This window comes from Balearica regulorum, chromosome 18 (genome assembly GCF_011004875.1).
Source record: "Balearica regulorum gibbericeps isolate bBalReg1 chromosome 18, bBalReg1.pri, whole genome shotgun sequence".
Classification (NCBI taxonomy): domain Eukaryota; kingdom Metazoa; phylum Chordata; class Aves; order Gruiformes; family Gruidae; genus Balearica; species Balearica regulorum.
This window is the reverse complement of record NC_046201.1, coordinates 13356841-13382012: the sequence shown is the minus strand read 5'-3', so window position 1 is coordinate 13382012 and position 25172 is coordinate 13356841. Positions and strand designations below refer to the sequence as shown.

Genomic DNA, 25172 nt, shown 5'->3' with positions numbered 1-25172 from the left:
GACTCGGATTCATCTAGGTTCAGGCATCTAAAATGTAATATCAGGTGTGAGCTGGTCAGCTGGATGCCTCTGCTGGTGAATGGAGTGGGGGAGAGGTGTGTATAGGGGCACGTCTTCCATTGCTAAAATTAATCAAGAGGAATTCCATCCTTTCTGTCAAATGCATGTTGCTGTTAATGTATTTTATTGGATTCAAGGGATCTCCTTATGCTCTCTGGAGTCTTGTTCCTCAGTTTTTGTCTTGACAGTAACACAAGTTTTTTTTCTCTTTCCAGGGTGACTGTTGGATCTGTATGGAGCTCATGTCTACCTCGTTTGATAAATTTTACAAATATGTATATAGTGTATTAGATGATGTTATTCCAGAAGAAATCCTAGGCAAAATCACTTTAGCTGTGAGTATTTTGTTAAACCTTTTTGTGTATGTTTTTGAAGCTAATGTGAAAAATTCAGGTCTCTCATATGTGAGAAAGCTGGTCGATCTGCATGCAGCAGAACTGTACCATGGCTTTAACGGTCCTTGAGTATGCTCTGACTTTCCATGGCATACTGCGTGATGGAAAAGCAGGTCCTGAGGTGTGTAATCAGTTCATAAAGAGACCTCAGGACCAGCCTCCTGCTCTGCCTGCTTGGACATCGGCGCTGACAGCGTAGGCACCAGCCCCCTCCTCAGGGATGGCTTCATGTGTGCTGGTGGTGGCACCAGTGGGAGCTGGGCACAAGTCGTCTCATCCCAAGGAAGGTGCCTAAAATAGATAAGCTGTCTCCCCTTCCCTTGTTTGTAAAGGGAACAAGGGATTGGGCATTTATAGCCAGGACATGTGAACCCCACCACACTATTTGAGAGTAGGGGGCTGGTGCCAGTAAGTCGCCTACCCTCTCTCTTGAGTGAGTGGCGAGAGGCTGGTGCCTCTGTCCGGGAGCTGAGTTCCCATCTCGTGGTGCCTTGGGTGGTGAAGTGAGGTGAATCCCACCCAGGGTGTCTGAGTGCAGCCCTGCTGCACGGAACCTGCTGTGTCCCTTTAAGGAGCCCTGTAAAAATATCCTTGGCTGTGCTAAAATGAACCCGTTGTCTAAACACAAGGGCAAGTTTTGGCTCTGCAAAACAAACTTTTGGTTTTGGGCTGTGCAGGAAGGGATGTTGAAAGGTATCCCAAAACCTCTGTGCTGCTGCCCATAAAAATCTGTCAGGTCCATTGGATTTCTGCAGGGGATGCTGACCCACTCCAGTCCAGAGAAGCTCCTGGTAGCCTTGGGCAAAGGCTTCCAAAAGTACAAGTGGGTCTTCAGCAGGTGGAGAACCTGGCTGATGTTTACTTGACTTAACCCGGAAGTCTCGGCCCAATAAAAAAAAAGCCTGAGCCAAATGAATTAGTTCAGCGAGACTGCTGGGAGGTGAAGGGCTGCAGAAGTGAAGCACCATTCAGGAGTAATGCGGGGAAATGTGAGCGAGTGCTGGAGCCGTGCTGTGTTGGTGACAAATGGGCAAACTGCCTCTATGTCGGCTCCAGCACATGAATGCCACAGTGAGTTGGTGTCCAGAGTTGTCAGAATGATTGGGAGGTGCTCAGCGAGTCACAAACTGTGACCTCTTTAAAGAATCATAGAATGGTTTGGGTTGGAAGGGACCTTAAAGATCATCTAGTTCCAACCCTCCTGCTACAGGCAGGGACACCCTCCACTAGACCACGTTGCCCAAAGCCCCGTCCAACCTGGTCTTGAACACTGCCAGGGATGGGGCCTCCACAACCTCTCTGGGCAACCTGTTCCAGTGCCTCACCACTCTAACAGTCAAGAATTTCTTTCTAACATCTAATCTCAATCGACCCTCCTTCAGCTTAAACCCATTACCCCTTGTCCTGTCACTACACTCCCTGATAAACAGTCCCTCTCCAGCTTTCCTGTAGGCCCCTTCAGGTACTGGTAAGCTGCAATTAGATCTCCCCAGAGCCGCCTTTTCTCCAGGCTGAACAACCCCAAGTCTCTCAGCCTGTCCTCATAGCAGAGGTGCTCCAGCCCTCCGATCAGCTTCGTGGCCTCCTCTGGACTCACTCCAACAGCTCCATGTCCTTCTTGTCCTGGGGTCCCCAGAGCTGGACGCAGCACTGCAGCTGGGGTCTCACCAGAGCAGAGTAGAGGGGCAGGATCCCCTCCCTCGACCTGCTGGTCACACCCCTTTTGATGCAGCCCAGGACACGGTTGGCTTTCTGGGCTGCAAGCGCACACTGCCGGCTCATGTTGAGCTCCTGCTGGCTATGGGCAAATTCTGCTCAGTGGCTGATACTGGGAGAAAACCATCTTCACTCTTCTTAGGGGTATCTTTATAAAATGTTGAGCCTACCTGGACCTGCTGCCGCTTCTTACAGGTAACCGGCTGCCTTGACGGCTCACGCACTGTCACATATTTGGATGTTTATAGCCCAGACTGAAAATCCTATGAAAGGCAGCCAATGGACTGCATCGTCTTACCACCAATCAACTGAATGTATTACTATCCAGAGCAAGACTTGAGACATAGACAGGAGATGGCTGGATACAGTCTGTCCTTCCAGAGCAGTCTGCTTGGAGTTATATGTAATTCTGTGGGGGAAAGAACAGGAGATCCTTTTAGGGCCTGCAGGGTGTTAGAGACATGCTGGCCCACATTTTGGCTCAGACAGATCTTGCAAAGTGTTTGTTCCATGAAAATCGTGTGGACAGAGACTTGAGATGAGTTTTGAAGCTCTCAGAGGGAGTTTCTGTGCTTACTGTGTGCAGACAGCACGCTGGGAAAGCACACCAGAGCTTTAACTCCTGGCCATGGAAATGGCCACCTTGGTTGTTTCTGACCTGGGAGTGAGGGATGGACGGACTGAGTAATCTGACATTTTCCATACCTGATACCCACAACAGATCTGAGCATGTGAAGCCCAGCTGCAGTGTGTGGGAAGTTGTGAACTGTTCGTTGAACACAGCTCTCTTCACATTGCACCCGAAGGCAGCCCAGCCCCAGCAGCTCCCAAGGGAAGTCCTCTGGACAGACTGGCTTTAGGAGCTGAGACAGGTTCTGACTAGATCTTGTGGTCTGGGGTTTGTTTCTGTCCACCTTTTTGTAGAAGACAAACGAGGAGTGGCATTTAATAACTCTGGTATGAGAGTGCTGGCCCTGAGTATCTTACACCTTGAGGGCGTCCAGGTCCAGAAGATCTATGTGTGCACTGCCCTGGTAGCCCCATCATGTGCAGGTGGGGTATGTTCTGCAGCTCACAGCTCGATAATGCCTTCATTTCACGTTAGAGCTCTTTTACTCTGGGTTGAGGGCTGGGGCAGAAGGTTCTGGCAGGATCAGCTGGGATTTAAACCAACATTCAGTCACTGAGTCCAACAGGCTTTCTCTTGCTGAAGCTCAGGTCCAAGGAGGCCATCCAGTCTCATTCCACTGTGGACCTGCCTGAAACCCAGTTGATGCTTTGTTGACCAGAGAGATGTGGTAGCTTCTGCTGCCAGAGCAGAAACCTGCACTGGGGGAGCAGGGTGGGCAGTGAGGAGGAGACAGCACCTCAGCTCCCCAGAGCCTGCCAGAGCTTTTAATGACCTAAACACTTGAACATGGGGTTGGGCTAGCAGGAAGGACCAGTCTTTTGGGGATTGTTCCTCCATGACAGACTTCATCCTTACAGTCGCACGGTTTCAGAGAGCTTTGCAGCACAACATGAACACCCTCTTGCCACTATCTTCAAGGCAGTCTTTTGGCCATAGGTTTCAGTGATCTTTTCAGCAGAAGTGAATTAAAATGGTGAACTTTCAGGGGTTTTTTCAATCGTCCTGTGAAATCAAGCCTTCCTAAGTGTCTCTGCCGTTTGATGGTGAATGGTTAAATCAGAACAGCCTCCTCTGCTGCTCCCCGCACTGCTGCTCCTCGGCCAGTGGAATGGGAAGAGTTGTTACCTACTGAAAAAGTACAGGATAGGGCTTGAAATAAGTTATTACTCAAGATAATTAACATCAGAAATTGCTTGACTTCATCTCTTGCTCCCCTCTCCCAGAGTGTGATCTTTCCAGGATACAACAAGTGGTATGTGTTTACTTAAGCATGTCCTCTCTTATATCACCTTCTGTTTGCAGGAAAGATTGGGAGAAAAATCCGTTTGTTACACGGCATATTACAGCGTTGATATCTCAACATATTAAATGTTTTTTCCCCCTGTTCTTGGAGCTCTGAAAGTTTAATGAACACAGGAATCTTATGACATTTGCTTATTTTTCATCTGTTTTTCTTTCCTAGACTGTGAAAGCACTAAACCACTTAAAAGAAAACTTGAAAATCATTCACAGAGGTGAGTTCATGTCTTGTCTTCTTGCCTACAAAAATAATTGCAAGAATTTTAAGTGGCCGTTGCTTCAAGTCAAAACATAGTTAGCACGTGTACTACCACGAGTGTGAGTACAGGTTTTGCACAAGTCTGTCCCCAGTGGCTGTTTCATTGCCCCTTTGGTCTGTGGTTTTCTATCAAAGCCTGATTTCAAGGTGGTTGCGTGTCTGCCTCTGGGCACGTGGCGTCTTTGGGGCTGGCTCCATCTCCTTTTGCTCCCGGTCAGGATCCTCAGTGGCGGTGAGCGTGTCCCGTCGCCACCTGCCCCGCGCCAAAGGGTGATGGCAATGGCGTGGCACTGCCGGTGTCGGTTCTCTGCAGCTGCTGCTCTTGAAATTGAAACCTCTAGCCATGATTTACCGGTTTAAATTTCTTTCCCTTGCAGACATCAAACCTTCCAATATTCTTCTGGACAGAAATGGAAATATTAAACTCTGTGACTTCGGCATTAGCGGACAGCTTGTGGACTCCATTGCCAAAACACGGGATGCGGGGTGCCGGCCGTACATGGCGGTGAGTGAGGATGAGCCGGGCGGCAGGGAGCTGGCATGCCCGTGGGCTGCGCAGGGTCTTACCCCCCTTCTGCAGGCCTGGCTCAGCGTGGCACTGCCTGTCATCTGACCGAAGGGTCAACCTGTTTCCCGTGGGATGAGCACCCCCTTCCCAGATGAAACCAAGCTCTGGATGGAGCACTGCTGCTGGCAGCGTCAGCGAAGGCATCCAGGCTGTGCCAAAGTGACCAAATCCCCTTTTTTTCTGTTGGGTTCCTCTGCTGCAGCCAGTGCTGCGGCGCTGAAGCTGCAGCTGCGGAGAGCTGCTCCGTGCCTTCCAGCAGCGCCTGCTCACCCTCCGAAGCAAACCGCGTGAGGGAGGCAGTGCCGTCTGGCTGCGGGGTTGCCTTGGTCTGCGAGAAGTCTATCTGCCACGGTAACATTATGTCACAGTAGTTATTGCAGAGCAGAATTATAGTGATTTTTGCAAACCACTTTAATTCCAAAGTGTGCCATAACTTAATTCCAGGAGAATGTGATTCTGGAGAGCAATGGTAGCAGAGCAGCTGTGTGGAAATCGCTCGGGCTGAGCCGTGGCTCCTGGGAGTCTGTTCTGCTTGTTTGCTTCCCCCTCCCTCCCTGGGAGAAAAGCGGTGGTGGTGATTTTCGAAGCTGTCTGAGGGTTTTAAACACTTCTGTGCATCAGGCTGCTTTGAAAATGCTTCTCTTGGCTTCATGTGAGCGGAGGGTGCCTTGTGCAGGGAGCTGTGTGTCTGCTGCAGTCAACGTAACTTTGAGTGGCTGTGTTTAACTCTCATTACTTATCTTACGGCTCTGTATGCTGAAAAAATACTGTTTTTTCAACTCTCTTATCTACCACCAAGGAAACAAAAAAGGAAAATCTCTCTCTTTTTAAGGTATAGTGCCCATCTGGCCCAGGTAATGGTTCTTAGGTGGCTTTTATCTGACTGGTGTCCAAGGCAAAAACCTGTCTGCCCCGATCCTGATCCGTGCAAGCACAGAGTCTGAGTTTCAGAGCATTTGACCTTTTCTGTTCACTATCCTAGCAAGATACTAGCAGAGCTAGTTACTCAACAAGCTGGAAGGAGAACAGAAGATCTGTTACTGGAGACCAGTGCTGTGGTACAACCAAGTGGGTGCAAGCCCCCGAGCTATGGAACGTTGTGAAACGGGGCATACCGGTGCAGTTCATTTTAATAAAGACCTTGTGAGGCTGGAGACAGGGCAGAGATGTCAGCACTTCAGGCTAGTGCGTGGAGCTCCTGCAGGGAAGGGGATGGGTCAGAGCTGCCCAGTCTGTTGTGCTGGTGGGATGTGGGATGCTGAGGGCAGCAGAGAGGTGCCCCTGGAGGGGGCTGGAGCCAACGCAGCCTGAGCAGGTCGGACCTGAGGCTGTGTGTTTGCATCTCAGACCACGGGCACTTCGATAGCATCGCTCTGTGGAGTTATGACTGTTGTTGACTTTTCCCTATCCTCTGAGGTGTGTATTGGGTCTGTAAATAGGGCTCTTGAAAATTGCTCACTGCTTTACTCCTCCCAAGTTCAGTGGGCTATAATTACAGGAATTAATGTTCCCACTTTTTCTTAAAACCGTGGGTAGATGGTTAGATTTGCACAAGCTGTTGGTTTAGTTACGACGTGACAGTTACTGGCATGTCTGTAAATAGCTGTGCTGCTTCATTTTCCCTGGGACTTGGGTGGGTGGGTGCTTCCGACAGCCCCTCATCTTTCCTCCCTGTCTGTGCACATCGACTCTGGTCTTTGTGCATCTCCATCACCAGCTCCAGACTCTGCTGGATTTTTAAGTGAGCAAAAGTGTTTCAATTCAGTTTGTGATTTTAAGAGCCTTGGCACGGTACATGGTTTGTGGGACGAGCCAGCAGCTGGCAAGCGGTGTGGGAGACGGCTGGCCTCTTCCCTTCTGCTCTTCGGACTCAGTGACTCCTCTCCATGTACATGAGCATTTCCACGTACTGAAAAGCCTGGGAAGTGGGGAGACCATCCCCCACATGCAGGCACATCTGCCAGCTCTTTCTCCAAGCCATCAGAGGTTGATGGCTGTATTGATGCTGTGATCAAGCCTGAATATACCTGGATCAGGCCTGTCGCACTTGGGAAAGGAAAGTTTTCGAAAGGAAAATTTTTTTTTTTTTGGTACAAAATAGGTGTCTATTTTTGGTGCAAAATAACGTGGTTATGTCCGGCCAGGGTGGGTCTGGTAAGGGCTTCTGGATGATGCTCTCTGACCATCAGAGCGTGTTGCTCTGCTAGGCCCACTTGGCCCATGGCACTTGCAGTAATTCTTGTAGCATGAGCACTTGCCCACCGAAGGAACCTGATAACACTGTCTTCACTGGAGCTGGGTCCCCAAATAGCTGGTGATAACAATAACATTGGATGTCGGCCAGTTTGACTGCGAGCTGTCTGATTAGGCAGCAGGAGCCACGTCCAGCTGCTAAGCAAGTACTGTGTGGTTTAACCAAAATTGTTAGAGCCGTCACAGAAAGCAGCATATCCGCCTTGGAGCTGCCAGTGCTGGAGAAGTTGTTTTGCTTTTGGCTTTGAATTCCCCAGCAATTGTTATATTGAAGTCAAGGCATACACGTCGGTGCCTTGTGTTCTCTGAAAGAAAGGGAAGAGGGAGCCCCAGGCAGCAGCCTGCCCCTGGAGCAGCCCAGCTGTTTGCTGAGTGCTCCCGAGACCTGTGCCAGTGCCAGCATCGTGGGTTTGCTCTACATGAGGTTTCGCAGTGTGCTCACGGCAGCCTTAAACCAGCGGTGGGGGTGAGATTGCTCCTGGCCAGCCCCTGGTCCTCCCCATCTGCTGCTCCCCAGCGATCCCTGCGTTGCCTCCCGCTGCGGCGGGTGCTGCCAGTGTGGGTGGGAGGGGAGGCCCTGTGTGCCACGCTGAAGCTGGTGGTCTTTGTGGTATTACTGCTTTTGCCTTCTTAACGCTCAAGTGAACCCAGTTTCTGTGTCAGAGAGGAGGATTGAGACTGGAAGTGCCTGGTTTAGGTAGGGGAGGACCCAGCCAGTGTGAGCACGGATGTCCTGCCCTGCCCTGCTCCTGGGGGACTCTCCAGGGACAGAGTTTGATGGTGTCACACATGTCCTCGGTGCCTCAAGTCCTTTTCCCAGGTCACCTGGGAGCTGCCCGCTGCAAGCTGTGCTGTGCCCAAGTGCCAGTGCCCTGCGCTGCTTCGCCTACCCTCCCTGGGCTGCCTGCTGGGCTCTCCCTGAAGAGTTGTCAAGATGAGGGGGTGGGCAAGGGGAAGCATGATGCCAGGGCGTACGAGCAGCCTTCTTGGTGCTAATGCATGACCTGTGTTCCAGCAAGCACACTGCTGCTTGTTCCTGCCAGTGCACGAACAGAGGGCCAGCACAGAGCCCCGACACTGCAGTGCCGCTGCAGACCAGTGCTTGGGATGGGTTTCCTGCTCCTCACTTCTCCCGGGCGAAGACGGGCAGTCACTGCTGGCATCAGCGTCCAGGGCCGGGTGGAGGCTGTGTCCCCACACTCAGATGGCTGATGTACAGAAAAGGAAAAATTCCCAAGGCAGGTGACTGATAGCTTGGAGCCCTGCTTCCCTGGCCTCCCTGCGCACGTAGAGGGAGAGGCCGCAGGGATGCAGGAGCTGTCTGGATCCTTTACACAAGCAGAGCCGCAGCAAGAGCCTGTGTTTCAGCTTCACATTCCTGACCCAATGCCCAGGTTTTCATCGGGCTCAGTCGTTCATTTATCTGAACAGGCAGGCTGTTGGTTTGAATTCATGCAGCTAAAATCCTCTTGGGTGCTCCTGAATATTGCTGTGTGTTGAACTTATTTTTTTTCTTCTCCCCCCCCAGAAACTTGGCACTGAGCCATAATTGTTATGACTGAGAAAACAAATTTGGGAGGAGACTGGGAGACATGTGGCACCATCCCTGTGCGAGCAGCACAGACTAGATCCAGGCTCTGCCACCCGCAGCATAGCAAATGCCAGGGGAGATGCCTGAGCTCTGAGCGCAGCCCTCCCTGCTCGCGTGCTGCTGCTGTCACCCGCGTGCTTCAGGGGTTTCGGCTGAGAGCATAACCGCCGCTTACTCATTCACCGGCTAAAATCATCCGTGAGGTTTGCCCAGCGTGGGACTTCTCCTGTCCAAACTTAGCTCCTTACATCACGCAGTGCAGAGCCCATGCCGAGCGGCTCCACCACAGGGCTGAGCTACTGTCTGTGCGTCGGCACTTCCCCCGGTCCTGCCGGGGACATGGTGGGAAGGGACTTTCCTCCTCGCCTGTTTAGATGCTCGTCTGCACAGGCAGTTTATATAAACCTGGGGAAACGCGTCAGCAGCCGCCTCTGTAAGCAGGCTGCTCAGCCGGAATTATTGTGGGCAGGGCATGAGTTTTGTGAAGGAGAATATTAAAAGGGGGAAAAAAAGTCATTTTGGCCACTAGGATTTACATGGGAAGTGCCTAAAAGTCAGGTTTGGGAGCCAGTTGCCCTCAGGAGGTGTTGGAGGTTCAGCTGGAAACAGCAGCGGCTCCTGCTTGCCCTGGGTTTGCTCTGGCTGTGCTGGGGTGGCCGGGCAGCCCCCGCTGCCACGGTTAGGTGCAGGAGGGCGGGTTGGAAGCCACAAATTGCAGGACGATCGTCAGGGCCGGGAAGATGCCAAGGGCGATGGACGAAGCTCCCTATGGCAGGGTCAGGTGTGGGGAGAGGAGGTGAAGGGGTGTGCGGGTCGTGAGTCTCCTGTCCTCCCTGAGCCTGTCTGGCTCTCGCTGCTTGTGTGGGAGAGGCTGGTGGGGATTCTGCTTCAGGAGCACCCAGGGGGTTTGGTGGGGGAACTCCCTGCCCCCGTGATGAGCCAGCGCAGGCTGGGGGCTGCTGGAGCCTCCCCCGCTGCCACCCTGGTACCACCATCTGGGGGCAACTGAGTCTGGCCTCCACCTCCTCCGTCTGTTCCCTGCCACGGCGTGACCCTTGGTGGAGGAGCAGGCAGGGCACGAGGGCTGTGGCAGGAGCAGGGCACGCCGCCTTGGTCAGGACCAGGTACTTGTGTTTGCGGAGTGCAAAAGCTCCTGGTTTCCCTTAATACGCACCAGGGCCAGGACTGGGGGTGAGAGCTGTGCTTCGCAGGTGGAGACTTCCCATGGGTCACAAGGCCAGAAGCCGACTGAACGCAGCTGGGGAAGCCTCCTGACCCTGTGCCCAGACCAGCAGCTTCTGGTTGAATGGAAGAGATCTTTTAGAAAGAGAAGCCAGATTTTAAGGCTCGAACTGCTGGTGACTCCATTTGCCACACGTTGATTCACCTTTGTTGATGACTGTGTGCATGTTGTTATGTCTGATTTCTGGGTAGGCTGTGTGTAACTTCATCTCTGGACATGCTCTCTTGGTTCCCTTTCCCTGCTGCATCAGGGTCCTCTAGGATCAGAAGTCGTCCCATGGCACTGCTTCCTGCTGGGCTCCTTTTTTTTTCAGTACGTGTTTGGAAGCTTGCGCACCGGTTAGGCATTAAGGCTGTGGAAAAATAACTGGGCTCCCTGGAATTCAGTCTTCTGTAATTCAAGGACTTCTAGAGCATCCTCACCAAAATGACAGTTCCTCAGTGAGCTTCTGTGGCAAAGTTAGTGGGGCTGAAATGACACCTTACAGCCTCCAAAACTGCTGTCTCTCCAGACCTTGGCCCTGTTAATCTAATAAAATTCTTGGAAGCAGCGGTGGGGATGGCATTGAGGGGATGCATCGAGCTCTGGGGTACTCCAGTGTGGCTTCCAAAACAACACCAGATGGAGAAGCCTTCCGAAGTTTCCGTCCTGTGTTAAGGATGCCTTTTCAGGTGTTGGAGAATAGTGCTCATGAAGTTGTCCTGGTCATTAATTATGCTCCTAATGCCATCTTTTTAATAGGAGTAAGTCTTGTTTTAATGGATGGCTGTGGCTCTTGTTTCTGCTTTGTTGCAGAATTAAGGAGTCCGTTACTTGCCACAGCCCCTTTCCCCATGTAGGTACTTTCTGGCTCTGATGTAGTCACCTCTTCAGCTTTTCTTTGAGGAGATTAGCAACTGAACAGCTTATGCTCTTAAGGCAGATTGGGTTGTATTTTATGGCTATGCTGTAACCTCCCCAAGGCTTTTACCATCCTTCTACAAACGTAGACCCTGAATTTAGCAAATTTCCAGCATTTCTCTCACCTGCAGAGTATATAATAAGAGCGGTGGTTCCTAGCGTGTCGCCCCAGCTACACGCCTTTAATCGTGGTGCTCCTCTGGGATTTCATGCTCTCTTGTCCTCTAGGAGCCTGTCTGTCCCCCCCAGAGAGCTGCTTTTCTTGTGTCTGGTCGAGTGAGTCAGCATCCAGCTGGAGCACAGCTTACCAAACATCAAATCACACTCATGTTTCAGGGACCCTTATTTATCACATCAGCAATATTTTTATAATATGGAGAATTTGGCAACACTAATTTTTTATTTTCTTGGATATTGTTAGCTGCAGGCCAAGGAAAGACAACACTGAGGTCCCATTATAGATCCTTTTCCTACTCAGTATTGAGTCCTTTTAGCAACAGTTACACTCTGAACTTTATCAGTGAAGCCATTTACTAATGCAAATTACTGATGCTTGATTTAGTTTCAACCCAGACAATGCATTGCACTAGTCCAAGTTTATCACAGCCACACATTTACTTTTTTTAACAAGACGAAGAAGGTCATCGAGAATATGCTGTGCCAAGCCCAATGGGACCTCGTTGCCTTCATTAATGTTCCTGCCAATCTTTCTGTGCCTTGCAAGTGTCCCCCATCCACCAGGCCATCACTTTCCTGGGATCTTCCTGCTATTGAGGTGGAGGAATTCAAACGCTGTTAGGAAAGCCAGCTGGGAGGGGATGGTAATCCCGTGCGAATGGAAACCAGTGTCTCCACCTGGAAAATGCTGCTGAAGAAGTTTTTAAATGAAACATTCTCTCAGAGTAAATATGTAAAGGAAATAGGAGGGGAGGAAAGGCCATTCTCTAGAAACATGATCTCTGCTGATAATCTCTGCGCAGCCACGGGCTTCATGGCTGACCTGGGTGAGGGGGAGGGACAGGAAATCAAAGAACAGAGGAGCTTTTGGAAGGAATGTCTGAATGCAAAAGTCCAAGCAGGGATATGAATATTTTGGCTGAAGTATTTTTTTTTACAATAATAATACTCTTATCTCCTATGTAGTGTTTTTCTTCAGAGGTGTAGAAGCAGTGCCCACAGAGTTCATGTTACTGCTGCTGTCTTAGAGGCGGTGGACTGAGGAGCAGGGGGAAGTGGCAGGTCTACCTAGTCAGCAAAGGCAGAAGAACCCCTGTTCTCCACTTTCCTGTCAGCTCTTCCACCCATCACGCTGTGTGTCCTTTGCCGCATCACAGTCGTGTCTCCTCCTGCATCCAGGCTAGGCTGCTGCATGGGATGCTGCACCCCCCCTGTGGCAATTGATGCTGTGATATAGGCCCAGAGAAAATGAAGTGTTAATAGCTTTTTCATGGGTCACCTGGTACTGGAGAGGACAGGTATAACCTTAGAAAAGACTTTACCCAGCTCAGAGTGACTGCAATGCCTCACTTGCTCGTGTGAATGACTCACATCTGTGCTCTTAGACCGAGGCTTTTGCAGCACTGAGGTCACCTTCTGTGAGCTCCTGCCTGCCCAGGAGGAGATCCAGAAAGCTTGTTAGGCTTCACTGCACATAAAAATCAAGATCCACATGAAATTAGACACCTCTTCAGCAGCCAGTAGAAGAATTTGGTGTCACCAAAGGGAGATTGGTGTTACCTAGGGGAGAGCTTCCAAAACTTCGATAGAGCAGAGCAGTAACACCGGCCAGGAGGAGGGGATGGATGCTCACATCTGTTTGGCGCTCCAGCAGTGACCGTAGGGCTGCTTCTTGGACACTGAGATATGCTCGAGAACCAGAATGGTGAGTCCTTCCGAGGACAGTCACCTCACAGAGCAGAACTGCCTCTTTTCTGGGAGATGGTGGTCATGTCTACAGGGCTAGTGGCGAGCATCTCCTGGGGAGGTGAGCGGTCAGGTTCTTCCTCAGCCTTACAGGATCCAAACTGCCAGCCCAGCTGTGTAGAGGAGTCAAGGAAGGGGCTCACAGGAATAAAATGTTTGGAAGTCTCAGCGAGCAGATGGGAGGGAGCCACACGCAGCATCCTCACGCTCTGGAGGAGGAGGAGGCAGGAGGAGCAGGTCCGAGAGCCCAGCGTGCCAGTGCCTCCTCTCCTGCCCTGCTTTGTGCCCATCGCTTGCATCCCAGCCTGGCCCGTGCTGTGACACCAGCGTTGGCCATGGCTCCGTGCTCCGGTTGGGCGTGCAAGAGGCCAGTGCAGTGGAGAGCCCTGAAGGAAGAACCACTTGCTCTTCACCAGAGGAGTATTCTTGAGAAATACAGCAATGTGAAAAGTGAGTGACAACTTTTTCCTTTACTGAACAGCAGAAGAATTTCCCAAACTAGTTATTTATGGTCCTAAAGATGGTTTCCATTGCTGTTGCACAACCCTGCAGGCAGCTGTTCAGAGACATCGCTCCCCTCCTTGCTGTGGCTTTGGTTTGGAGTTGGCCCCGAGAGCCGAGTCGCTTGGGCAGTGACGGATGCTTCTCTCTGCAAGCACTTGCCGAGCCCCTTGCAGGGCACCAAACAAGAAAGCCACGGTAATGGGGTCACCACCGCAGGGGAGATGGCATTTTTGTCTTGACCATCCCTAAACAAATACACATGTGGTATTTCGGTTAACACAGCAGCAGAATAGCGTGCTAGGGAGCCGCGGCTCTTGCGTGCGAGACTCCTCTCCAGTTTGTGTCAGAGCAGTGAAGGTCTGTTAACTCTGGCTGGCCTGGTTCGTAGCTCACTTGTGTGGTTTGCAGCTGAATTTGGCGCAGATGATGCTGCAGCTGCAGCCTGCACAGCCCTGCTTCCAGATGTGCAGTGCTTTACCTTGCTCCCGCCATCTGCCAAAGCCAGGGAGGTCCCTGGACTTCATTTCACGTGCTTTTTTAGCGCAAGAAGATAGCCTCCAATGGAGGCTGGCAGCTTTCATCTCACATCTGTCTGTTCCCATGGTTGGAGCAGAGGGAGAGTTTGTATCGTATATATTTTGTTCTGGTTTTTGTATTGCAAAAATTTAGCTCTTTCTGGTCATTCTTTGCTCCTGGTAACCTTTTATTTTCTTTTAGGTTAGGGATGCATTAGCCTAAGTAGCAAATAAGAGTTTGTTATGTGCATTTTAATGCCCTGTAGGCAGTTTTGATTTTGCAGTGCACGTGGGATAAAGTTTCCTGGTTATATAACGAGCGAAAATCCAGATCGGAGCTTCAAGAATTGAGCTTTCCCAGAAATGCTACTTTGCTCTTCAGCAACATGAAACAGCTGAAGAGTGCAGCAAGTCCTGTGTTACTGGTCCTTGTGTCGCACCCCGAACTGCCTGTTTGCTTAGCTGGGGGTTTGGAGGAGAGGGAGCATCTGTGCTGCCCAGTGCTGCTCGGTTTTCAGTCAAGATGCTGGTGCTTAGGTGGACACAGAAATGGAGAGAAGCGCCATGGCAGCCTGCACCCTTCTTTGCTACATCCATACGCTGCCTCTTCGCACCATCAGCATGTCCAGTGGTGGGTCTCCATCTCAGCCATTTCCTTTCCTCACTTGTGCTTGGCATTAGAAGGATACCTGGCACGAGCTGGGCTTTGTCTGCAGCCCTCGTTCCAGGTCCCCGGAGTGTGACATGCTTACTCTTCCTCCGTTGGTGTTAATTGCTCCCATGTCATCTACATGGAAAATTCCCAGGATTCTTTCTGCTCTGTATTTAGACGAGATTTATTTTGGTCCATCCTGCTTTCCCTTTAGCTGTGCTACCACAGTCTAGGGCCAAGTCCCCGTTGCTCTCTCTGCGTTCTGCTGGGTCACGGTAGCATGCTGCCCCTGCGTGGGTGCTTCAGAGGAGCAGATCTGTCTCTCCAGTGCCACCTGCCTGACCAGTCCCTGTAACACACAGCCTTTTAGTGCTTCACATCCTGCCCAAAATACCTGCTCTCCATGCAGTCCCGTAATTCACTGTGCTGTGTGGAAAGCGAGTCCTTCTGCAGCCTGTGAACTGCCCTGCCCTGCCGTGCACATCCCTATGGATCTGCGGTGGGGGAGTCCCGGCACTGGCGAAGCCAGCATCCCTGTCATTTTATGTGGCCCTGTGCTGGCTCGTGCCCGCTGGCAGCCTCCAGACATCGTGATGCCACCCACCGCCGCTCCTGCACGCCAGCGTCCATCGCATGGGTGGCATGGCCCACAGTGGTGTGTGTGGGACTAAGAGCCAGTCTCTTGTCACAGGGTGGTCCTTGTTCCTGCAAAGTGACTCTGGTTTTCATGGTGGGAAGGTACATGCCAGCCAGGAAATTCATCTTTTATGCCAAAATACTTACGGCTTGGCGTGGATAGTGACCATGCCCCTGGAGAGCTGCTTCGCAGTGGGGCAGTGGTCCTTAGTGGCCTGCAGCACAGGTAGGATTGATACAATCATCAAGTCATCGATTCTCAGACTGGTTTGAGTTAGAAGGGACCTTCGAAGATCATCTATTCCAAAACCCCTGCTATTCGCTAGCCCAGGTTGCCCAAAGCCCCATCCAACCTGGCCTCGAACACTTCCAGGGATGGGACATCCACAGCTTCTCTGGGCAATCTGTGCCAGTGTCTCACTGCCCTCATCACAAAAATATTTCTTCCTTATGTCCAGGCTAAACCTACCCTCTCTTTATTTAAAGCCAATGTCCCTTGTCCTGTCACTACAGACCCTGGTAAAAAGTCTTTCTCTGTCTTTCTTATAAGCCCCCTTTTTGCATTGAAAGACTGCAATAAGATGTCCCCAGAGCCTTCTCTTCTCCAGGCTGAACAAGCCCAACTCAGCCTGTCACCATAGCAGAGGTGCTCCATGCCTCCTCTGGACCCATTCTACCAGATCCATGTCTGTCTTGTGCTGGGGCCCCCAGAGCTGGACGCAGTACTGCAGGGGGGTCTCACCAAAGCAGAGTAGAGGGGCAGAATCCCCTCCCTCAGCCTGCTGCTCACAGTGTTGTGCCTGAGGGACAGGGAAGGGATAGCTTGGTCTGTTCCACACCCATTCTTGCTGCTGGGAACCAAGAAGGCAGGAGGGGTTGGAGGCAAGAGGGTGCAAGGAGGGCTTTGCACAGAGGGAAGGCAGGACTGGTGTTGCAGGGTGCACTCACAGCAGCACGGGTTCCAGGCACGCTGCTGGGCTGACGGAGTCCGGCTGTTTGGGGCCTGAGACCCGGGGATGATGGAGGGGGCTGTGCAGGGGCCACAGGTAAACAAGGCTGTTGGGAGAGGGCAGGGTAGACGCAGCATCATTTGTGGGTGTGATTGATGAGAGTCCCTGGAAACTCACTTTCAGTCTGTAACCTTCTGTATGAGGGGACAGAGGAGGTGCCTGCTGGGCCACATCTAACGCTGGTCTGTTGATGCCACGTTCTTCTATCCACCTTCCTACTGCTGGCATTTTCCATTTGCTTTTTCAATATTATGTTCTCAGAAATCCATCACCGAGAGCATTTTGATTTGTTTTGTACCCATTAGGTGATGTTATTCTATATGTTACTTCCGAGCAGAGGATAGCTTTGATTTATAAGTCTGAGCTCCTCTTGTCCTTCCTGAGCTTGAGTGTGAGCCAGTGCTCACCCACGGGCTTCTCCTTGAAATGTTTTGCTTCTTACTGAAATGTCCAGTAACCCCCTGAAACATCCAAGAGCATCCAGATCCTGAATGTTGGCTGCTTATCAATCCTTCCTCCCCTCAAATAGCAAGTAGCAGGGCTGGGAATACACATTTTCCATTCAGATGCTCACCCCTCTTGCTCTTTTCACATACTTTTCCCACTGTCTCAGCTACAAAATTTTGGAGAAATTGTCATTGCATTTCTGTTCCCCATATTTAAAGAAATGGATGCTTATATTAGCTATTAATTCCTTACCAGATGATTTGGTAGTCTGTTGATATGGTGTACCCAATATGGAAAGTCTGAACTCATCCAGGAAAGGCAGGATGCTGGGTTGTGAGCATGGGTTTACCTGCAACATAAATGATGTGATTTGTTTTGCCTGAGCTACACGATGAGCATGTGAAGGGCTGATGGTAGGTTTGAGAGAGCTGAATTTTAGTAATTTTGTTACTTTGCATGCCCTCCCACCAGAATTATTGAAAAGTCCATCCAAGTCATGAGAGGAATAACTGATACATGAGCTTAAGATGAATGGAAACCATAACCGAAGGATAAGAAAGCAAAGCGAAGGGCAGACTGAGGAGGGTGGGAAGGGCAGTGTGTTCAGGGTATGGCCTTTGAAGCCAGCCTGTTTCAAAGCAGGTTCTGTAACTGGAAGTAAGGATGATAAAACACATCAGTGGCACTGGGAAGGCAATATACCATCTACTGAGGAGTGGTGGACACAAGAAGGTTGTAGGAGAAGCCACATGTAGAACCACTGAAGCTTGGTGGAAACTTCTTCTCCATTCTCTGTGTGGATGTGCAAAAGTGGTGGCCTTGGCAAGTGTCCTTGATGGAGAAGATCTTGGTGGCTGAGGGAATGGGAGCAGACACAGCTGGGGTAGCTATATGTGAGCGGTGGGCTGCAAAGAGGAGAGCTGGCAGCAGGGCAGAGCAACCAAAATGCCAAGAGTGCTTGGGGGCTGGGAGCTGTGGTGGGAACGTGGTACTCCTCTCATGTGGTCCAATGGTTGAGGTTGCACTAAGGGACTTCATTCATTGCATGGCACTCCAGCCGGCATCTGCCATGAAGTTGTATTAAAATGTAGTTTACAAAGCAACCAGGGCCTTTATAGTATTTCCTGTACCTGATAATTTAGTATTTTATTGCAATTCAGGTCTCTATTACTGTTGTAGTCAAAACTGAATGAGAACCTGTTTCTTCTGACATTTTAATTATTACATTTTTAACAAAAGAAGGTTTCTCATAAAGATGACATGCAAATCATAAAGACGTTTTGTGCTGGTTCTCCTCTCTGGATAACTTGCTCTTAGGTGCAAATCACCCCTATTTAGCTTAATGTTGTTTTCTATGGAAAACTCCTTGGATGTCTGAAGACCTTGTAACATAATAGTTGCCTTCAAGTGATGCCCAAAACCTTGTAAAGAAGAGCTGTTCTTAGAGTGCGTTGGTTTTAATACCTCCTGTTCGGAAGAAGAATTCTGACAGATGCTGCTAAACCTCAGTTCCCCAGGCTGGTGGAGGAGAAGATGTTTATCACAGTTTTTATGATTCCCTAGGGACAACTTTGCTGGAGAAACAGAGAAAGCAAGATTTTGTGTTAAAGAGATCCCAAAGTTAAACAAAACTAATTATTCAAGCTGCTTGTACAAAAGAAAAAAAAAAGGATCAGACTGTGCTGCATTGCCTTTTCAGATCACCTTTTACACCATACCTCCATAAAATCAGTGTTTGATTCCTTAAGTTGTTTCTCTGCTGGCGTTGGACGTCTGCCCTAGCAACAAGTTTACCTCGAGAGCTGTGCCAGGCTCTGCCCAGCAGGACAAACTTGGAGTTTTTTTCTAAATTAGCAGATGCTTCTCATTCCTTCCTGCATGGCACAGTGTTTGATTGGTCCTTCTTCTTATTTCAGCCTGAAAGGATAGATCCCAGCGCATCCAGGCAAGGCTACGATGTCCGCTCAGATGTCTGGAGCTTGGGAATTACGTTGGTGAGTGAGTGGGCTTAAAGCCTCCGCTGCGCGGTACTTTCCTGGTGGGCAGCCGTGGTGCGCTTTGCAGTGGAATGGAGTTGGTTGGTGTTAAAGACGTGCTTGAAGCAAAGCACAGCTCCGCCGCTGGGAAGCATTTGCATGTTGTGATTGAAGTGGGCACCTCCTGGCTCAGAAACAACATAAATCCCTTCAAGGCAGATGGCTCTTCTGAACCCCCGAGGGTACGTTTAGCTGCAGCTGTGTTTTGCAGAGCAAGAGATGTGAGCTGGAAAGAGGCGTTGGATCGCAAATGAATTTTGTCTTCAAAATCTCACATGAGAAGGGAAAGTGAGTGTGGTGGTGCAGAACAGAGCATTCAGTTTGTGTAAATAAGCCTCGCACAGCCCTGGCATCTGGCATACTGTGGCCGTGCAGAAGACTTCGGTTAATCCTGGGTCCCGGTTGCTGATTCCTCTGGTGTAACCACAGCACTGCTGGGTGCACACAGTGATAAATTGAAAAGATCTTCCCTTCTCAAGGTGGTGGAGCAGAAGAGAAAGCAGAAGCAATAAGTACGAACCAGTAGCTTCTGCCTTCCCCACTGGCATTTTAAAATGCTCATTTTCATTGTCCTGTGAGGAGCAGGGCATTGGATTCGCTCATCCTTATGGGTCCCTTCCAACTTGAGATATTCTGTGACTCTGTGATTCTCATTATCCATTTAGGATGCTTGGGAAGGGACTGGAGAATTTTACTCTCCTACTTTTGTACACCTTAGTAAGAGCATTGGTTCATTTTATAGTCAGTGAAGACATTGTCAACATGAAAGCGTGGCATAGCCAGGTTAAATCTGGAGGTGCTCCTTACTATTGGGTAAAACTTTCTCTCTTCTCTCAGCTGAGCTTTGTATAGGGAATGGGATGAAGAATCTCATCTTAGTCTTCCTTTTGGGGGCTCAGGGTCCTTGCAGACACTTTTTTACCCTGACTGAACTCATCTTGTGTAACCTGCCTGGTGCTGTCGCTGTCTCCCTGCAGTATGAGCTGGCCACGGGGCGATTCCCCTACCCCAAGTGGAACAGTGTGTTTGACCAGTTGACACAAGTAGTAAAAGGAGACCCACCGCAGCTGAGTAACTCAGAGGAAAGGGAGTTCTCCCCAAGTTTCATCAATTTTGTCAACTTGTGGTAAGTGTTTCCTACTGAAAGCACTTGGAGTTGGCTTGTTTTGTCATTGCCACGTATTTGGAAGGGCCGCATGCCGCACTTCCTAGTTTCACATTCCTGCAGCAACGGGACCTTTTGCATTTCACTGGTTTGGAGGTGACTTGTCTGGGTGGGGCTGAAGGACAGACCTTTGGAAACTGCTCTTCAGGGAAAGGACGAGGAGAAAACCTCTGAGAGTCTGTGCTCAGGAGAATTCTCTGATGAAGTATTTTTCTATCAAAATGTGGAAGGTGGTCAACATAATTTCGTTAACCTAATACCAAAGCACACAAGAGATCCATCGGTGTGGCTTGTGTTTGTCTTCTTGGACCTTCTGCCTTGGGCAGACCCAGGTGATGGACATCCCCAGCACAGTGGTGTCTAGCTCAAAGCTCTGTGATACAGGAAGAAGGAAGACTCAGCTCTAGAAAATTTTAACTTTCAAGAGGTTTTGTTTCAGGGTTTTCCATATGCTGGAGATGTGTTTTGGGTTTGGATTTTACTCTCAGAGTTATGAATTTTTATGGAGGCCAGGTTCCACTTTCCAGCTGGCTGTAAGGAAGGCCTGGTTATTGTCTTTGGGCTGCGGAAAACAGAGCATCAAAACGGTTTGCTGCTCAAAAGAAGTTTTCTATTTTTCAGTCAAAAACAGTATAGTATTTGGTGAGAAAGTCAGAGCTGCTTTCCCCATGTCCAGTACAGCCCATAATTTGTTTCCCACATAGTTCTCTGTAGAGATGCCGTATCATTAGAGTTGGCAAAGCCAGGAGCTTGCACCCCTGCCCTGTACGCGCTGGTGATTTTGGCTCCAGATCACCCAACAGAGGAGCCTGCGTGGCATCTCCGCTAAACAGCAGCGTCTGTGGCCCAAGGGTCTGATCGGGTCAGTTCCTATTTCCAGCCCATTTCCCCCTCCCAGGGCCTGCTGCTCTGCAACAGCCGCACTGCACAGAGCACGGGGCAGTTTTCAGTCTAACTCTGGGTTTTGTTTAATCTGGTTTTGTAAATAATCTGACTTCTGCTTGGAATATTTATGATGTCTTCATAGCAACACTTAATAAATATTTCTCTTAATAACCTTTAGTTAAGCGCAAACAATAATCTTCGGTGTTACTAAGCAGGCAGGTGAGTCTCCAAAAGGCTGCACTTTTAGGTGATGGTATAAATCTCCTGGGCATTACCATACAAATGTGAATCTAATAATCTTCTATTTTTGTGCATTCAAGTCAGGAAAAATGTTGAAAGAGAATCCTGCAGTGTTGCTGCTTGCTCGCTGTGATAGATCAGTGAGGAAAGGATATTTTCAGTAATGTTAAAAAGTTTCCGGGATATTTTTTTTTTGCAATTTGCTTTGGATCCCAACAGCACTGTGAATGCCTGGGTGGAACACTTTCCCCTTCAGTCCACTTCCCTGTGTTAGATGCTGATCTGAAGCCATGCTCCTGAACTGCCTACAGTGATTCAGCTTTCTGCTCCAGAGTTTGCAGAATATCCAGACTCTGTGTCTGGCTTGTGGGAGCCTCGTGCTGGTAGCTGCAGAGCTAGGACCTCCTGAGGTCCACATGCTTGGGGAGGAGATCAGGTGTTCCTGCAAAGGAGCTGTACTCACCTCGTGCTGCAAATGGCCTCTCCTGACACGCAGATCCATGTCAAGCTGGAAAAGAAATGGAGGATTTCTAGGACTGCTTTATGAAAGTGTGCATGGAAATTTCAGAGCAAAACTCAGTCTGTGAGCTGAAGTTCTGACTAGTTGCCTTTAAGGCATTGTGAGGAACATATTCGAACCCCCAGACTCACTGAGGCCAGAAAATGAATTGCTGTTGGGTAGCAAAAGCCTGAAGCGAGGGTGTTTGTGCAGCAGCATGGGATTTTCTGCCCTCTCTGCCTCTGCACAGATCCGCAGGCAGGTTACAGGACAGAGCAGCGTCGGGCGTGCAGCGTTAATTACCCTCTGCTTCTCCAAATGATTTGAGGCCACACTGCAGTAGTGCTGGAGCTTGAGAAAGGTCCAGCCAGAGCCCGTGGGGATGGAAATGCAGCTGTTGGGAATGAGACTTAACTCCCCTCCTTTGGGAAAGATGCTACATCCGCCCTTTCTCTTCCCGGTGGCGCAGCTCTGGCTCCCCAGGCAGGGGCTGCAGGTGCTGCCCATCGCCAGCCCCGTCCCGCAACCTCTCTGCCTCTGTCCCCGTCACCTCTCCTGTCCCCCACCATGTCCCCTGCTGCAGGGGCTTTGCTGGCCTTTGCTGCACCGACCATCCCCCTGTGCTGGGGCCGGGCGGCCGGCGGGTGGTCAGGGTGCCAGAGGAGCCCCGCAGGAGGGGACACTTCCCAGCCGTGGGCAGCCATGGCACCTCTCCTGTCCCTTCCTGGTAGCTGTGGCCTGCTCAGTGCTGGATGTGCCACCAGTGCCACGGATGAGCCAGGAGGGCCCGGGGGCCCGGACCTGGCCCCACAGAGCGGTGTGGCCATTTGCTGTCTGCCACAGCCCCAGCCCACGCATGCCAAGACGATGATGTGGTGCCCGTGTCCCCTGACCCTGGAGTCAACGCAGGCTCTCCTCTGCCTCTGAGCCTCACTGCTGATGGATGGAGGACAGGCTGGTTGCTGCTGCCCAAAACTTGTGGCTCTGCTGCAGTCAAACCCATTTTGGTGCGGAGGCAGCGGCAGTTGGGATGGCGTTCTCCTTGCAGCTCCCTTTGGCTTTGACCCCAGCAGGATTTGTTGGTGGCCACGCTTGCTGTTCACCCATGTGGGGAGGGAGGGAGGGAGGGAAGGAGGGGGTCCCTGTGGTCACTCACAGCACGACAAGGATGTTTTTTCCAGAAAATAAAGGGCGGTGAGTCCCGCTGCAGCAGCAGGGGATTCAACATCTTGTCTCTAAAAATTTGCATTTGATGTCTGTAACAATTTCCCCGTTCCACCTAATTTCCACCTAATTCTCTTTCTGCTCTCTTTAGCCTTACAAAGGATGAGTCCAAAAGGCCAAAGTATAAAGAGCTTCTGGTGAGTGCAAAGTGTGGCTGCCTGCGCCGGCCGTCACGGCTCTGTTGGTCACACAGCCGGGCTGGGTCGCACGTCCGATGTCGCTCCTTGTCTTCTCGGGCATCGAGGCAGGGCGCTCGGCTCCACAGCCTGAGGAAGATCACCACCTTCATGCCGCCGTCTCTGGCCTGCAGTCGTGGCAATGGCCAAGATCATTAGTGCCTGTACCTAAACACGGGATCAGCATGGGGGGAGATGCCCCACTGCAGCGGAGCGGTGATCCCTGGAGTGGGAGGCTCGGGCAGAAGCGTGCTGGGCGTGCCATGTCAGTGCTGCCTTTGCTTGAGGTCCTGGCACTGTGCAGGAGCCCTGTTGAATTGCTGGCCGGCACTGTCACGTGCGAATGCCACACAGCGGGGTTGGGGTGCTCAGGCACAAGTGAGGCCTGAAAGAGCTCCGCTCTGTAGTGAGACCCCGGCAGGGCCTGTCTGTGGTGGGGGTCCTAACGGAGGGAACGCAGTGAGGCTTTTGGGTTGGGTAAGTAAGTCACACGTGGCAACCCTGCACCTTCAAGGAGCTCTGGGCATCTGGAAGCCTCCTCCTTAGGGTACGTGTGAAACCATGCCCTGGGTCCCTGATGGTGGTGGTGTGATACCAAAGGAGTTTGCCTGGTGTCCTGGCCCAGAGTCAACGTGTCCTTTCCAGCTGCTCTGAGTTGAGTCCGGCCAGTATGGCCTGGGCAGAGCAGAGTGTCAGGGTTCAGGAGAGCAGGGTTTGGTCCTTGTCTCCTGTTTGACCTCCGCAAGCCATGTCTCCCTGTCACTCCTGTCTCCCCATTGCTGACAAGGCTGATGATGAAACCCTTTGAATGTATTTCAGTACATGTCTGTGGTGCAGAGGAGCTAGGTGCTGCTGATGCCCTGGCTGCCTCCTGCCCAGCAGTTCCTGACACCCTGGCGTCCTGTCCCACCTCCATGCTGCATGTCTGAGATACGGATTCTCTGCACGTAAAAGCCATGGACCAGGCTATGTCCTGTTGTCCTACAGCCACCACCAAGCCCTGTGTTCTTGCATCAGGCAAATCCACACACTAAGCTTTTATGTGGGGTAGCCAGCATGCGTCAGATGGGAGAACATAACCTTGGGTTTGTTTTTTTTTTTATCTGATTCCAGAAACATCCCTTCATCCTGATGTATGAGGAACGCACAGTGGATGTTGCATGCTATGTTTGTAAAATCCTGGATCAAATGCCAGCAACTCCCAGCTCTCCAATGTACGTCGATTGATATTGCTGCTACATCAAACTCTAGAAAAAGGGCTGAGAGAAAACAAGCTGTAAAGAATTTTCATCACATATTGCAGTGTTTTTAATGCTCGCCCAGACACCATGTGCAATAATATTGGTGTTATTTCCATCCTGTCTGTATACTGTTGTCACATATAAAGTGCATCCCTGTAATACCTGATCACACAGTGTTAGTGTTGGTCAAAGAGAGACCTCATCTTGCTCTTTTGTGGACATATTCATGAAATGTGGAAATAAGTACATTTATTTGTTGACCGTGATTGGATAGCACCTAAAATTCATTTCTAGACTCAAAACTTGGAGACTTCTCAGCAGCTACTGGAAAGATTTTTCTCTCAAACTCTTCCAATTGTTGTTTCAAGTAATAATAAAAAGCAAACAAACAAAAGTTAGGCGTTGTCTGTCTGAACATTAAGAGACTTTGCCTGGAGGGAGAAGAACTTGCTTAACCAACGAGATGCTTTGCCTTCTGGAGCTAGAAAGGCAAAGGAGAATTTTATTCTTCACAAAGTGCAATAGATTTACTGCTATGAAATTCTGTTGCTTTACAGTCGCAGTGTACTTTCTGGGGACAGTGTGCTCAGCTGAACTTCCTGTTAAAGAGAGATCATGTTAAATACAGTGAATATGTCTTTACCAAAAATATGTTGCATTGAAAGAGGCTAACATTAAACTATTCAGAGATGGGACATAATGTATTCTTTCTCCTTTTACCAAGCCAGCCACTCTTCACTCTTAACTAGGTGTCCTGTAAATTGTTACCTGGTAAGATAAGACCTTTGACCTGAAGAATTATTAAACTACTCGATTGAATTTAACCTGCTTGTGACCTGATTTATAGCTGCACAGTGCTCGCCACCAGCTGGCTTTGCTTTGACTTCGAGGAGTGCCCTTCACAAAGTGCAGCTGTTCTAATGAGCCGCAAATGAATGTCTGTGCTTTCTAGCCACTGTTTGTTTCTCACGTTCTCCACTGTCCCCAGCCCTGATGCTAGCGCCTTCTCACTGGCCCCGAGACCAGCCTGGCTGCGCTGCCACCGCCCAGCCCTGTGTCCCTCACAAGACCAAACCTCAGCACTTTCTTCTGGCCACCGCAAGC

General features: G+C 50.4%; 1 protein-coding gene across 4 annotated transcripts in view; it reads left to right on the top strand.

Moving 5' to 3' along the window:
* MAP2K4 (mitogen-activated protein kinase kinase 4) overlaps window positions 1–24892 on the top strand; it is a 100686-nt gene extending 75794 nt beyond the window's left edge. For all 4 annotated transcript variants that reach the window (XM_075770690.1, XM_075770688.1, XM_075770689.1 and 1 more), the window contains 7 exons: window positions 276–395; window positions 4265–4316; window positions 4738–4865; window positions 18519–18596; window positions 19616–19764; window positions 22743–22788; window positions 23941–24892. In XM_075770690.1, coding sequence (XP_075626805.1) covers window positions 276–395; window positions 4265–4316; window positions 4738–4865; window positions 18519–18596; window positions 19616–19764; window positions 22743–22788; window positions 23941–24054 — 687 coding nt within the window. In that variant the 3' untranslated portion in view covers window positions 24055–24892. The remainder of the gene's footprint in view (window positions 1–275; window positions 396–4264; window positions 4317–4737; window positions 4866–18518; window positions 18597–19615; window positions 19765–22742; window positions 22789–23940) is intronic.
* The last annotated feature ends 280 nt before the right edge of the window (window positions 24893–25172 follow it).